The sequence below is a fragment of the Pavona decussata genome, unplaced genomic scaffold (assembly GCF_977016875.1).
Source record: "Pavona decussata unplaced genomic scaffold, jaPavDecu1.1 SCAFFOLD_100, whole genome shotgun sequence".
Taxonomy (NCBI): Eukaryota; Metazoa; Cnidaria; class Anthozoa; order Scleractinia; family Agariciidae; genus Pavona; species Pavona decussata.
In genome coordinates, this window is record NW_028145515.1 from 4,025,090 (window position 1) to 4,040,278 (window position 15,189).

General features: G+C 40.1%; 1 protein-coding gene across 1 annotated transcript in view; it reads left to right on the plus strand.

Annotated features, from left to right (window-relative positions):
- Positions 1-14,230, plus strand: part of LOC146472433 (neurobeachin-like protein 1) — a 52,947-nt gene extending 38,717 nt beyond the window's left edge. Inside the window, exons 31-41 of the mRNA XM_085119554.1 lie at positions 328-623; positions 1,247-1,470; positions 2,123-2,451; positions 2,910-3,182; positions 4,787-5,010; positions 5,757-5,983; positions 8,103-8,302; positions 8,569-8,738; positions 10,219-10,430; positions 11,712-12,019; positions 12,418-14,230. Of these exons, the coding sequence (XP_084975680.1) occupies positions 328-623; positions 1,247-1,470; positions 2,123-2,451; positions 2,910-3,182; positions 4,787-5,010; positions 5,757-5,983; positions 8,103-8,302; positions 8,569-8,738; positions 10,219-10,430; positions 11,712-12,019; positions 12,418-12,544 (2,590 nt within the window). The 3' untranslated portion in view covers positions 12,545-14,230. The remainder of the gene's footprint in view (positions 1-327; positions 624-1,246; positions 1,471-2,122; positions 2,452-2,909; positions 3,183-4,786; positions 5,011-5,756; positions 5,984-8,102; positions 8,303-8,568; positions 8,739-10,218; positions 10,431-11,711; positions 12,020-12,417) is intronic.
- Positions 14,231-15,189: the final 959 nt, after the last annotated feature.

Here is a 15,189-nt window from a genome sequence, read left to right on the forward strand (position 1 = left end):
AAAAGAGATTCCAAGGCCCTAAACTCCAAGCACTCAAGAAGCTAGGTACGCATCTTTTGTGCTCTCCAAACATCCCGCGTGCTTCATATCTCGATGAACGCATGCTGACGCATGAACCAATTGTTAATTCTGTGTCATGTAAAACTAATCAAAATCGTAAAAAAAAAAAAGTTTCCAAAATTTCCAACCGAAAATTCTGACCAAATGAAAAGCGACCCTGGGCTCCCTGTTGGCTTTGAGTAGGTGTCCTATAGGAAGCGTCGTTTGGCTAAGTTTTTAATTAAACAGGTATCCGCATTAACCGGTTCTATCATTCCTGTTTGACAGGTTACCTAACGAATCACACTGGAAACTCTCGTCCACGGAGAACTTTCATCGCATGCGCCTCAAGCTGACTCGAAACTATACATTCACGCCCCACACTGATGCCAGCCACGCGCGTGACAACATCACGGACGAGATTGACGCGCGCGAGGCCTCTGTGCCTGTGCGTGTCGCGAAGGAAGCTGTGGTACAAAATGTAGACGAGGACATTCTTGAAGTCGAGGACACCGTAAGTCCTGTGGGAACACCAACGAAAGAGAGAATGCGAGCGATTTCGGAAACGGAAAAATCAGTTTTAGGTAAACAACAACTGACACCATACCTAAGTTTGCCGCATTTGAGGTGTCGAATACACTCTTATAATCTTTGGGTTCTGCTAGTTAGTAATCAAAGTAAAATAAGTCCAATTGAAGCGAACAGGAAAAGGTCCACCATAACTGAATGTACAAATTTGGGGAATAAAATGCACTCCTATAATCTTTGATTTTAATCTTAGTCATCATTGCATGTTTTAATACTCCGTAATACGGTCAGTCGAACGCACTTAAAACTTGCTTGATTGGATCACGAGGTGGCTTTTTCTGTAGATGACCATCCATTTTTCACGCTTGTCTAAATGGCTAATTGTTATGAGCTTTGTGGCTTAGCAAGATTTTGGCCAGGGTTCTTTAAGCCTTGAGTTTAGTCCAGGGTACAGGTACTTGAGGTTAACATGAAGTACAATTCGCGGGATGCACTTGCGCACTGACTTGCTTCTCATTACCGATCATCGTCGTTTGACTCGTTGCGTGTTTACGTTTTCTTTTACAAGGTTGAAAAGGAAAGGAAGATTGTTCACACAAAGCACAAGACTAGGAACTCAGCGTATCATTGAAAGTCCTTGATATCAATTCTAATTTGAAAATATTTTTTTTCACTTTAGGAGAAGATTGCGAGCTGATTACACTCATGGATATAGTGCCGGGGAAGTTTGAGATCACCACTACGCATGTCTACTTTTATGCGGATGAGACCGCTGGCCGAGATTTTCAGTGGCCTCTGAGCGAGTTAAGAGAAGTTCATTTGAGGCGTCACAACCTTAGAAGAAGCGCTCTTGAGTTCTTCCTGGTCGATCAGACAAACTACTTCTTGAACTTCGATAAGGAGGTACGCATTTGGTGTTTTCTTGTAGAGTACTACAGTAAAAAAAATGTCAATCCTAGCTGGTTGCTTACGAGAGGTCAGACCACAAGGGGTCTAAATTTTGAACTCATTAGCAAAAGGTGACTCCAGAGGCTTAGTAGCCACAAAAACGGTTTTCAAGTTTCCAAAATTGTATTGCCAAAGAATTTTAGAATCTAAGTTGATGGTTTTCCTGTGATAAATTACGTAATAAGGCGAATGGGATAAGTCTATTTCGGGACACCCGTTGCCTCCGATTGTGACAATCATGTCCCCTGAATTACCCAAGAATGTACATGTGATAGTGTTACAAAGGCAAATTGTCCACCTCTTGACAGGGGATAGACATGAGGACGTATGACGCGAATATCTCGAAAAATTAAATACATTCTTCTTCTTTACTTTGGCCATTTTGATATTTTTCGTTACCGGGCAAAACAGATACAACATAGATATTTTTCAGTGTGTTCCTTTTCCATAATAAACAGAATATGTCCCAAAAAAAATGGGCCCAAAGTCTCTGTTGTCAGTACACCTGGAACAAGCTAAACTTAATTATTTAATAAGGTGAAAATGAAAAGTTACGAAGCAACGCTTTCATCGCCGTCAGGTTTTAAAATGCCACTTTCCCGTTTAGATTCGCAACAAAGTGTACAAGAAAATCATGTCCCTCCGTCCGCGTAATTTGTACTACATCGGCGCCAGATCTCCTGCAAACCTCCTTAGGACCTCCGGGCTCACAGACAAGTGGGTACACAGAGAGATCTCCAATTTTGAGTACCTTATGCAGCTGAACACCATCTCTGGAAGGACCTACAATGATCTGAGTCAGTATCCAGTGTTCCCCTGGGTGCTTGTAGACTACACCTCGGAGGAGTTACGTCTGGATGACCCTGCCGTTTATAGGGACCTTTCCAAGCCTATAGGGGTGCTTAATCCGGACAGGGTACAGGCTATAAGAGAGAGGTACTTCGTCCCTTTTGATTTTAGCGTTTTAATTCGTCAGGTTATTAATCTAATTCTTTAAATGTGAAGTTTTTCTTTTCAATTACAACTTGGCAAAAATTGAGGAAACAGATCTTGCCAGAAGAAAGTACTGCGCAATAGCTTTCATTTGAAGGTCGTCCTGGCAACCAACTGCTGGCCAAAGAGCCTGAAGAACAAATGAAACTCTACAATATGACGATTCAAATGCAAGTTACTGAGCAGTACTTTCCTGTAGTGCTGTTTATTATGCTTTACAAGGTGGTTCTAATTTTTGAGTCTGTGGATGAAATTCAAAAGTGTGACCATCCAAATGAAAGCTACTGAGCAGTACTTTCCTGTGGTGCTGTTTATTATGCTGTACAAGGTGGTTCTTACTTTCGAGTCTGTGGGTGAAATCCTAAAGTTTGACTAAAGTGTGTACACTCTTCACTCCGCAGATACGATACTTTCGTGGATCCCAGCGGACTGATCGCCAAATTTCATTACGGTTCTCATTACTCCAGTTCAGCCGGTGTCCTCCACTACATGTTACGCGTGGAACCTTTCACAACGCTTCACATTAAACTGCAGAGCGGGCGATTTGACTGCGCAGACAGACAGTTTCATAGCATCCCATCCACGTGGGATTCCCTTTACTCAAAGACTGGAGACGTCAAGGAATTGACCCCCGAGTTTTTCTACTACCCAGAATTCTTGGTGAACTCCAACAGGTAAAATAGCCTAGCACAGACCTTTGTTATTAAATATGAATATATGAAACATATATTTGAACTACGGGTGAAAGATTAACTAGAAGAAAGGTCCTCGCAGTTATTTACGCAACTTAAACAGTTCAAATTTATGCTTCATAGCTCAGTTGGTAGAGCACTGCACCGGCATCGCAGAGGTCATGGGTTCGAATCCTGTTCAAGCCTGAATGTTTTTGTCAGGCTTTTTTTTTTTTGCAACTTGAATTGCGTAAATAACTGGATCTTTCTTCTATTAACAGACCTTTCTCATGGTAATTTATAATTTTTATTTACGCCAAGTAACGAGACCTACTTTCACTGCTGGACAGAGCACAATGATTTCAGTAAAACGGCCAGGTTTCAGAGTCCTGTCTCTTAATTAAATAGCAAAGAAATATGGTCGTTCCTTAAAACCTGTCCGTTTCCATACAAACGTCTAAAAAATGTTCTCTATTTTAAAAGACAAGAAGGGTAAGGTAGAGATGTTTTAGGCCTCTTTTTTAACTTGAGGGGAAATAAATTAACGCCGATGACGTCATAGCCTATTGTCTTGATCTCATAAATATAATGCGGTGGAAGTGATGTCATAATCCCGAGGGACTGACGTCATCGAAAACTATGACATCATAATCTAAAAAAAGACTAGTGACGTCATCGAGTGGTGGGTGGAGATGACGTAATCGGAAGCGATGTCATCATATCCAAAAATAGAATAGTGAATGGTGTCATATTATTTTACAAGAGGAGGAGGATTTCTATTGTTTCCTACACCTCCTCCTCCGCCACACAGCAAAACTAATACTGGTGTTGGTTTCGTTCCAAATTAGATGATGAAATATCAAATGGTCAATAATTGGTTAGAGAAACTCGAGCAAGTATTTGAGCCAATGTCAGGTGTCAGCAAAAGCTATTTTGTGCGATTAACTTTCGTTACTTTTCCACGTTAATTTTGCACAATCTTCTGATTGCTTAAAAGTCAAGTGAATTTGTCAAACTTGGTAAATGCGTATTTGCCAACACAAAAGACGTGATGTTAAGGTTGAAGGGTAAGGTTAAGAGCATAGATTCGTTCTATTCCTTCGCACACTCAGTTTGACAACTGTTGTTGTAAAGTTAACATGCATCAATTGATATTTGCCTGAAGTGGGGCTATGGATGCACAAATGCAACGGGCCTAAACGTTCGGGAGCGGAAACTACCGGCGGAGGCGTGGAGATTTTCTTTCCCGAGTTTGTGCATCCCACGTCCTCCGTGTGGTACCGTTACCGCCGTTATAACGTAACGTAACTTAACGTAACAGAACAGAACAGCATAACTTAACATAACATAACATAACATAACATAGCATAACATAACATAACATAACATAACATAACATAACGTAACATAACATAAAGTAACGTAACAGAACATAACGTAACTTTGTGTTAAATTTTTGATCACAGACAACTATATATATGTAGTGGTTTCTATGTGGGGTGTTTACAAATGAACTGGAAAACAAACCCTATGTTACAGATGGACATGCAGCTGCAACTATTACAAATATTTTGTTTGGACTTCACATTACTGTATTCTCTTGGTAGGTTTGATCTCGGTCACCTCCAACGTGGGCAGGCTGTTGATGACGTCATTCTCCCGTGCTGGGCTTCCTCGCCTGAAGATTTCGTGTACAAGCACAGACAGGCGTTAGAGTCTGATCACGTGTCAGTACATCTGCACGAGTGGATTGACTTGATATTCGGTTACAAACAGAAGGGGCCCGCTGCTGCTGAGGCCTTGAATGTATTCTACTATTGCACTTATGAAGGTGAGGAGCCGTGAAAGATTAGAAGACAAAGAAGAAGTCTTGCTCTAACGCATTGCAGCCATAAGTATTAAAACATGAAGACACTTAAAAGACTATTTTACAAGGCTAAAAAGTTAAAAAAAAATTAAGAAACCAAAGGTTTTTGACTAAGTAAGTGATCTTTATCTAACTTGGTCGAAAATGTTTGGTTTCTTAACTTTTTAACTTTTAATCCTTGTAAAATAGTATTTTAAATCTCAAGCGAATATTATGGGCATGAAGAAACTTCTTCGTAATGTTTTAATACAGCTTTAATTAATTTAATTGAATTGTTTTTATAACATGTTTATGCCCATGAATAGCATTGCAGCCATAAGTATTAAAACATAAAGAAACCTCTTCGTAGTGTTTTAATACAGCTTTTAATCAATTGTGTTCGACGTGGAAAGAACGCACTCCCGAGATTGTATGGGACAATCAACGAATGCCGGAATGGATCTTGGGACGTGTATCTGGCATACCCCGCAGATTTTGCAGGGGCGGATGACATCATCACCAACTTGGCAAAGGAGAGAGAGCCTGGGATCGAGATTATCGAACGCACTTCCTAATCTTTGATTATTACTAGTTTAGTTTATAAGATGTTTATGTTGATGAATAGCATGGAGAACCGGGAGAACGGATGGGCAACTGAACAGCAAGAAACGCAAACGAACGCACAAGCGGAAGAATAAGCGAAGGAATAATCGTCGTCTTCTCTGTCGTAGGTGCTGTGGATCTCGATGCTATCACAGACCCAGCCGAACGAGAAGCAACTGAAGGAATGATCAACAACTTTGGCCAGACTCCTTCCCAGCTCCTCACACAGCCTCATCCACAACGCATGTCTTCAGAGGAGGCCGCAAGGTTTAAAGCAACAAAGAGCGCGGGCACCAGCAAAACGCTGGAAAATGTGTTTGAGAATTTGGATAAGTTGAAGCCTTATTTCGTAATTGTAAGTTGAAAGTTAGCACTGCTTTGGTAAAACCGTCTACTGAAACCATAAATAACCCTTGAACCCCTAATATCAAAGAACAAATTCTCCTATCTTGCCCCCATACTTTCCTTATAAAAGTACTGGGGAGAAGCTATTGAAATATCAAGAAAATTCACCTTGGGTGATCTTAACCTTAATTCTCATGACCTCTGGGATTGAATATGCATTGATGTTACAAGGAGAAATTTGATGCTTGTTACTGTTATGCGCCTAAACGAACAATACTCCTCATTGGTTTTCTGGATATGGGAAGCCTTACTTCTGTTCTTCTAGTATTGAGTATGGCATGCATCAAAATTCTTCTCTAACCATGTTTGTAGTCTTCACCATTGTTTATTGCAAATACTCGAATCGAAATATTTCAATCTGATCATTATCGACTACTTAAGTTTACCCGGGACCTTCAGAGGTGTCTCGCGTTTAAGCGATGTAGCGCGTCCAGTTTATACTGTAGATACCTAAACCCCTACATCAAATTAAAGCTTATAGAGCTGACTATCAAACCATACCAAGAATTTTGAAATAACATAAATTGTCGAATTTTTCACGACCTCTAATTGCGAGCGTCCGAATCACCTTTTTAAAGCTATAAGTCAAAGTGAATTTTGTTTTTTGCTAATTTAATTTGCTCCTCAGTTTCCTGACCCAAAGCGCTAAAAAAACGTGTCTGCGTTTTGCCATATTCAATCGCAGTGAAAAGTTATAGAGCATTTTCGAAATAGGATGAAAAAAATGTGGAGTAATCGTACAAAAATCACTCTCAGAGAAAAAGTATTTCGAAAGAAAAAATTCGCAGACACGTTTTTGTTTTTTATATGTTAAACTAGCTACTGTCCAAACTTGAAGGCAAACGAACAAATTCCTTTTGAGTTTTAGCTCTTTGAAGTGGCTCCTCCAAATGAAAAAAATTTATTCGAGAAAACAGCGCTAATAATTTGGCAATTCATTTTATTTCAAAATTCGTGGTTTAGTTGGATAGCCAGCTCTATAAGCTTTAATTTGATATAAGGGTTCAGGTATCTACAGTTTAAACCGGACGCGCTACATCACTTAGACGCGAGACACCTCTGAAGGTCCCGGGTAACCTTAAACAATAGCAGGAGAGAAACGATTAATCCCGATGCGGCTGAATTGCGATACAAACATTTCGTTTCGATTTTCGACTCGATGCGGTACTTACCCGATTGGCCATAAGAGTTTCCAGTATCCAATCAACGTTCTTGTTTTAAGGACGGTGCCTACTTTTTGTTACTGCGCATACATTCTGCGCATCTCGAGATATTTGCGTGGTTTAAAACTATGCGGAGAAAGCAGAAATTAGCAAGTTCTCTTGGTATCCAAAAAGAAACTTGGGAGTAATCATGTATTTTCGGAGATAATAAAGCTTCAATTAAAGAAAAGCCGTACATTGCTTTGTAGTTTACTGCTTTTTAGAATAATTGTTGCTTCATTATCTCTAAAAAATGCGTGGTTGCCCCCAATTCTCTTTTTGGTTTCCAATAGCCCTTGCTAAGATCTGCTTTCCCTGCATAGTCATAAACCAGACAAAAATACTTCCTTATTAGATTCTTGGTCGTCATTTTGGTTTCAGAGATAGAAATACTGCCACTTGCAAACTTTGCTTTAAAGATGTGTGCCAAATCGGGAAACACTACAAACTTGGCGATCCGCTTGAAATGAAAGCACAACATTTCGCTTTCCGGACCATTGAATTCTTCAGCCAAGCAAACAGAAGCGAAGCTTGTGTTGGCGCTTGTATCGATCGAAAATAACCGTATCGTGACCAGTATATCGTAACACATATCGTATCGAGGTGAAGCTGAATCGTTTCATCCCTCAACAATAAGGTGTTTCTGTCATTTTATCGTTGTCGATAAGAGGCTGTCACTATCTTTGAGTTCAATTCTAAATAGCGAACTTGTGGTACAGGACGCGTGACAGAAGAAGGCGGCAAAACGTCTTTGCGTGACCTGTGTTGAGTGAATTGGCCATTGTAAAGAAATTCAAAACCTGCTGTGTCGAGCTCTAGCCCTTAATTAGCCCTAATCTTAACTAACCTCTCGTGTATTGCTCACAGGTGTCTGACGCGAGCGATCCTCTGGTGTTTGCCGGAGTATCCAAGGTGTACACCAGAACACTCATTCATTCAGGCATGCCCGAGCACATGATCACTATCAGCCAGAGCGGAATTCTGGGATTACAAGACTGGTTGCCTTATTCCAAGACCAGGGCGAAACCCTTTACCTTTGAACTCGACCCATCTCTGTCTTCGAGCAAGTAAGTTGATAGTATCCTGAAAGTAACTTTTACCGTTTAAAAAGGAGACGTTTGACGAGAGAGTCAGAAGTCTCTACTTTGGAAACCGTTTTCGAAAGTCTCCGTTTTCCGGTGTGTGGATGATAGGCGAATACGCATCAAAAAGTATGTGTTTTCGAACGAAAACGCATTAGTGTTAACAGGGTATAACTTAAGGTTAGTTTAATCCGGGTTTTGAACAACTGGGCCCATATGAACTAAACAACACTCTTTTTCTTTCGCTTCAGATTACGTCGTTGTATCGCGGGCCCGTTTATCCCTGACTTGCACATTTCATCGCGCTTGTTTACCATTACCCATGATGCCAAGCTGATTATAACCGCTGGCCACTGGGACAACAGCTTCAGAGTTTTCACTACAAAAGGGAGACAGGTCAGCAGGATTGTGGCACACACGGGTATGTGTTCTTGAAGGTGGCTTTTTTTCTCCTTAAGGCATGGTGGTTTCTTTGAGATTATTGGCCCGATTTAACAAGAATATGCCCTACTTCAAAGTGTGATTTACACGCTGTACGATTTGTTGGAGTGCGAAAGTCACGTGTATTTTGACATCGGATTCTGAAAATGAAATTCAGACGTTGCGTTGCAGTGCAAGTCGGCCTCGACAGATTTTTGGAGTCCAGCCGACTTTCACACTAACAAATCGTTCACAGATTGGGTGTCAAACTGCGGCGTACGATTCGAGCTCCGAGACCCTCAGGCCGACAAATCGGCCAGAAAATCGTAGCGTGCAAATCTGTCTGTAAAAGTACACAAATTTACTTAGGGAACTGTTCATAACAAGTTTGCTCGAACAGGACCCACTTGTCTTGGGTAGGGGGGGTGGGGGTTATTGAATACATTTTATTGGCTTTAAAATTTGAGTTGATACAGAAATATTCAGCTAGCAGGAGTCAGCATTGCTAGATATCGATAGATAAACAAGAAAAGTGACGTTTGAATCTCATTGTCATTTTTAGGGGGGAGGGGCTATGCAATAAAGACACCATCTTTTCTTTTGAGTTTGACGAATGGGTGCAGGCAGAGACTACCATCTATTTTGTGGTTTAGTGGGTCCTGTTTGAGTATAGGAGTTTTGACCTCTTCCCTTAGGAAGGTGAACTTGTAACACTTTAGTACATACTCTTGTTTAAGTCTGAATTATCAAATGTAATCTCTGTGGAGCTGTTTCTTTCCCCATGATTAAAATTTGACTTTTTCGTACATTGAAATTCTCTACTATACAACTATTCAACACTAAACAGACGTCATGAGTTCGGCTCCCGTCAGAGACTTTTTTCCATTGAAGTTCTATGCTCCTGGCAAGCTGCATGGAACTTGAAGAAAAAACACGCGGAGGTGGAATCTCTGACATCTGCAAATGGTTAGACTTTCCAGTGTTGTCGGATAAGGACGATAAACCGTAGGCCCCTTTCACAGTGTTTTCACATAATCTGACTCTGTGGGACGTAAAAGAACCACTGGAGGCATAACAAATCTGTGCAGTGACCACCCGTAGTGTCTATCTTAAATTCACATTCACATTCACATTAGGGGGCATTCATAACTCAACTTTATTAATTGTGAACTGCGCCACAAGCAGTCTGGCAAAGTCCCCCACACAGTGTTTTAAATTATTCGGAAAAAGCCCCAAGGTGGAGTGGATAATAAGATATTTGATTTGAAGCTGAAAATAGTTGCTTGATGTGCTTTTACACGAGGCAATTTTTTCCGCAATTTGCAACTCAATGATGACGTCAACATTGCAAGAGGAATGCAGAATACATGTTACACACTGCAGCGTATCTTAGAACGCTACGAAAGAAGAAGACAAGCCTACTTTCCCTGCAAGACGCATGAAAATTACCTTCTGTAATATTAATTTTGTTTTATTCATAGACGTGATTACTTGCCTGTCATTGGATGATGATGGACATCACCTGATGACTGGATCACGTGACAGTACATCCCGCTTGTGGGGAATTACTCATCAAGGAGGCGTGGCCCAGGAGCTGATACGTGCGCCACTGCAGACCTTATATGGTCATGACAAGCCAATCACGTGCGTTGTCATGAGTTGGGAGCTCGATATGGCGGTCAGCGGTTCTCAGGTGAGTTTTAATGTTTATGGTTGGAGAGAGTTCGAAAGATCGTGAAACATCTGTGAAACATTTATTTGCATACCTTTTAACAGCATGAAAGGCCATCGCAGTTAATGTAAGGAACTTGAGCGGTTGCAAAAAGGAAGCCTGAAAAAAAAAAATCAGTATTAATGAAATAACACAGTTTGACCATTTCAATGAATCTGAGCAAGGTTCTATCTTTGGATTACATGTATACAAAAAAAATATCCTGAAGTGTGACCATTCAAATGAGAGCCCTTTCCTGTGGTTCTGTTTGTTATCCTGTTTAAGGTAGTTCTAACTGCTGAGTCTGTGAATGAACTCCTAAAACTGCTTTCACTCTCAGAGAAACTTGACTAAGTGGGGGGAAGGTAACCTGCGATGCAGTAGTATTTCATCCCGGGGGGGGGGGGGAGAAGAAGCTGGGATAATCTCCCGATGTAATGGATTCCAAGGTCGGTGAGACTTCATCCTTAAACAAGAAGTTACGCTATAAAAGGGCAAGCCGTTGCGTTGACTCAAGAGTCCTCTGAAAAGATATGCCTCAATTTCTCAATATCACCCCAGCAATATAAGACATGGGTTTGTAATTCGCTTTACAGGGTTTGTTCCGAAAACTAAGCCAGTTTTAACTACAATAGTCGTAGAAAACGACGCATGTTGCAGTTGCTGTTTGTCAGTTGTTTACGCTCTGATGGTTGATTGAGAAGTCAGCCCAGGCCCTGTTTATACCGGAAATTCCTGTTTAAAGGGCCCTAGTCAGCCACACCTTTGTTTTTTTCTATATGCGAGAGTTTGGCTATTATATTTTATTCGGAGCATGTCGAAATGAACGAAATCGCTGTGAAACTACTAAAGATAATGAAACATACTTTCAGGAACACAACTTACAGTTAAGCAATAAGATTTCGCTTTACCATGCAATATCAATAATTTCGATGGCATCGAAAATGGCGGAGGCTGACTAGGGTCCTTTAAGTATTTCCCTTTGTACCGCTGCTTGTTTTTCGGAAATCCAAAAACTTTATTCTACGACATTTTTTTTATACTTTTTCCACTTTATTTTCGCAGTGACAGCGTTGAATGGAGTATTAGTTTAATGGCCTTAGCTCCCACGAGTGTCCTGTAGCTCATGTGGTAGACCATCCGAACTAGTAATCGGAAGGTCTTAGGTTCGACTCCTGATAGGAGCACTCGGATTTCCTTTTTCCGATATGTCTGTCATTCACTGAATAATACATCATTCTCATTTTTCCTGTTCTCTACCAGGATGGCACTTGTATCATCTACACCGCCAGAAAAGGCGAGTATGTAGTCACGCTAAGACCCATGGGCATTGAACCCTGTCAACAGCTGAAGCCATGTCACGTGACCAGCCTAGCTTTGTCCGAATATGGCAATATCGTGGTATTCTGTGGACAGGAGACGAACAGAGTTCTGTGCAGATATTCAATCAATGGAAAACTTCTGTCGAAAGACGCTAAATTGAAAGAAGACATCACAGGCATGTTCATTTGTGGTGAATTTGTTGTTACTGGAGATGCTGATGGAAGACTAGCAATCCGAGCGTTGCACAGGTGATATAACTTTTCACTTTTTAGGCTTGTTGCAAACGTGCAAGTTTTCCTTGATCAATTCTACATTCAACACGTTTTAGGTTTATATATATTCTCGTTTGTACGAAACAATAGAAAGATTTAGGGTCCCGTTTACAACAAACGGCAAACGTCAGATTTGGGTTTACGTTTCTTCAAAATAATTAGTAAATAGACGAGAATGGCCCATTTGACAGTTGGGTGCTTAGTGACCCGTCCTCGGGTTGGAAGCGAGGCTGGGGTGATCTTGTTTTGATACAAATATGTAGATCATGCTGTTCTTATGCTAACTAGTTTGCATTTACGAATGAAAAGTAGTGAGGTTTGTAGTTTGGATTTAGCTTATTGATTGTGCTAACATTCCTTCTTCCCGATTTCAGTTTTCAAGTGGTACAAAAGATGAACCTCTTGGTCCCAATTCGCTCTATCTCGCTGGCGAGAGATAGCACCCACATCTTTGTTTGCCTTCAAGACGGAAAGCTTATTGTTATTGCTGTAGTAAGCTAGTCACGTCACCATATCATCAAAAATTAAGGGCTTGTCACGTGATTTCGGAGAATTAATTGTATGGTGGCTGGATGGTTAAACTTTACTTTCTTGTGATATGCAGTGGGCTCCAATTTTCGGCAAATGGCCGACTTCTTTAAAATATAAGGAAGCGCTGTTTTTTTCTCTTAAGAAGAGATTGGTGAAAGCAAAGCTATGGGTGAGGCGCGCAGAGCGAGTGAATCTCGCCAGTGTTCATGCTTTTTCGCTATATTTAGACTAAACTAACTTCTCGTGAGTTAGTTCACAGAGGCTAGATAATAATGTATTAAAGTAATAAAGCTAAGGTATAAAGTACCTTGACTGTTTTTGTCAGGTTTTGAAGAAACTAGGTTTGGACAGGCATGCAGTTATATAATTATAGACTTAGATAGGCAATAAACTGGATTTCCCAAAAATGCAAATATGAAATAGTAAAGATCACGTTAAGTGAAAATTGTAGAAATTCAATTTACAGAGAAGTAAACAATCTTGTCTTTCCCGCTGTAAGGGCAAAACAGATATTTGTTTTTTTCTTCTGAGACACATTGAAAATGAAAATTGAACTCAATTGTGAGTATTTGCTAAAGATTGTATATTTGTTAAGCTTTTTCAGAATAATGTGTCGGTCAAGAAGTGCCCAGCCAATCTGCCGTACACTGTACATTTATAGAGTGGTTCTCAATTAAGTGTCGAAAGTATGTCGCGTTTGTTTTGCGTTTGCGTTACTGCGCTCTGTGATTGGTTGACAAAACTCGCGCCACTTTCTTAACCAATGAGAAGCAAAACCAAAACCAATCATGACTCGTTTCCATGCGGTTTTCCCGCGTTTGTCGCCGGTTACGTGTTTTGCTTTGAATTCTGATTGGTTCATAGCGCTGTTTCCGTCTGTTGTGATTGGCCAAAGAAATTACTTTTGTTTTGGTTATACGCCGGACACTCAATTGAAAACCACTCTTAGTCGATATTTTTTTTGTAATTTATACCAGGAAGTCTAATCCGGAGCATGTAACTCACATACTAAGCTTATCTCACAGCGTTTTCAAAGATTGGTTTATTTTTAGACTGGTTTTAGGTTACTTTTCCTGTCAAAATGTAGATTCCAGTCTGCATGTGTCCAGCAGGCAATCGTTCTTTCTCCTTCTTAAATCACCTATTCTCTTCTCTACATTTTGCTCGCTGTTTATAGCGAAACTCCTACGGAAGTCTTAATTCGCAGGAAATTCGATCCTTAAAATAGATATGACTGTGAAAACGTCGTCGGTCAATGGTATGATAGTTGTTCGCTCCGGATAATGACTCCTGTTTATACGAATGAAACCGGACCCCTATACCCGTCTTTGTCAACTTGTCTGAACAATCACAATGTTATTAGGATTAAAAATGGCTCAGAGTTGGTGATATGCGCAATTGAACACTATTTAAGGGACCATTCGGTTTTAATGAGGTTGCGAGTAATGGGAAAAATTTTTCTCCGTTGCTCTTTCTTGGTAACAAAAACAATTCCGAGTGGGAAGGGGTGGAGAGACCAGTAAAAAATTAAGATTGAATGAATGAAATTCCACAATACCCTCCCTTATAAAAAATGAACAGTCCCCAATATAATCTTGTAAATAATTGTATTTCACCTCCAAGGCTAGATTTGAATAATAAATGTATATATTTTTTAAACTCCGTGTCTTATTTTTCTTTCAATGTTTTCTTCACATCAACCAGCTTCTGTTGTAGAAATGAGGAATGAAACCAAAAAGAGACTGAAGCTCTCGTTGTGGCAAAAATTGAAAAGGTCTAGCTATTTTATTGTTTCAATATTTACGTGTTAAAATCTCAAGATTAAAGGCCTGTTTCAAGTTCTACAAATCGTTCACCAAGATCCTATTGTGTGTAAATATTTCAATGGAAAATGAATTTTCGAGAGTGCTTTTCACACCTCATAAAACATGTCATAAAGTCTGTGTGCGCGCTAATGTTCGGCTGTGCAAGTGTCGAAATTAAAGAGGCAGTGTCACCTATTTTTATTGTCACTTCGAATAGCCAAAAATACATATTTGTATGGATGTAAACGTTAAAATAATTCTCCAATTCTGTTAAATATAACCCTACTAGAGCACAGAAAGCAAGTATCGTTCATCTTTGGCCGCGGATGGCTAGGATGGAAGTGGATTGAAACCAAGTTCCTTCTACGTATTTTGGAAAAACGGCTAATAACCGAATGTAGTTTATTCTTCTTCGGACAAATTATTCATACTTTCTTCACATGATATGTCGTTCATTAATTTCTTTTGTTGCGATATTCATGCATGAATATCTCATCAAGCGTATCGTAAATATACCTGTAAAAGGGATAATTTCTAAGCAGTAAAAGGGAACTTAAGCACCAACAACGACAACGCCACAAAAACAATCCGTTTGCAAAAGCGTTTTAAATTTTGGTGCATTCCTTTGCCGTCCTCTGCAAAACAACAACGTGAAATGACCAAATTCAAGGTTTTGTAGAGAACGTGAACACTTTCGGCTCATCCTCGGTGTAAAAACCTGTTACGTTCAAGAGTGACGTAGAACAAAGAAAACAAAAATGTCAAAACAATTGATAGAACGAACATAATAGTACTAAAACAAAGAAAAAC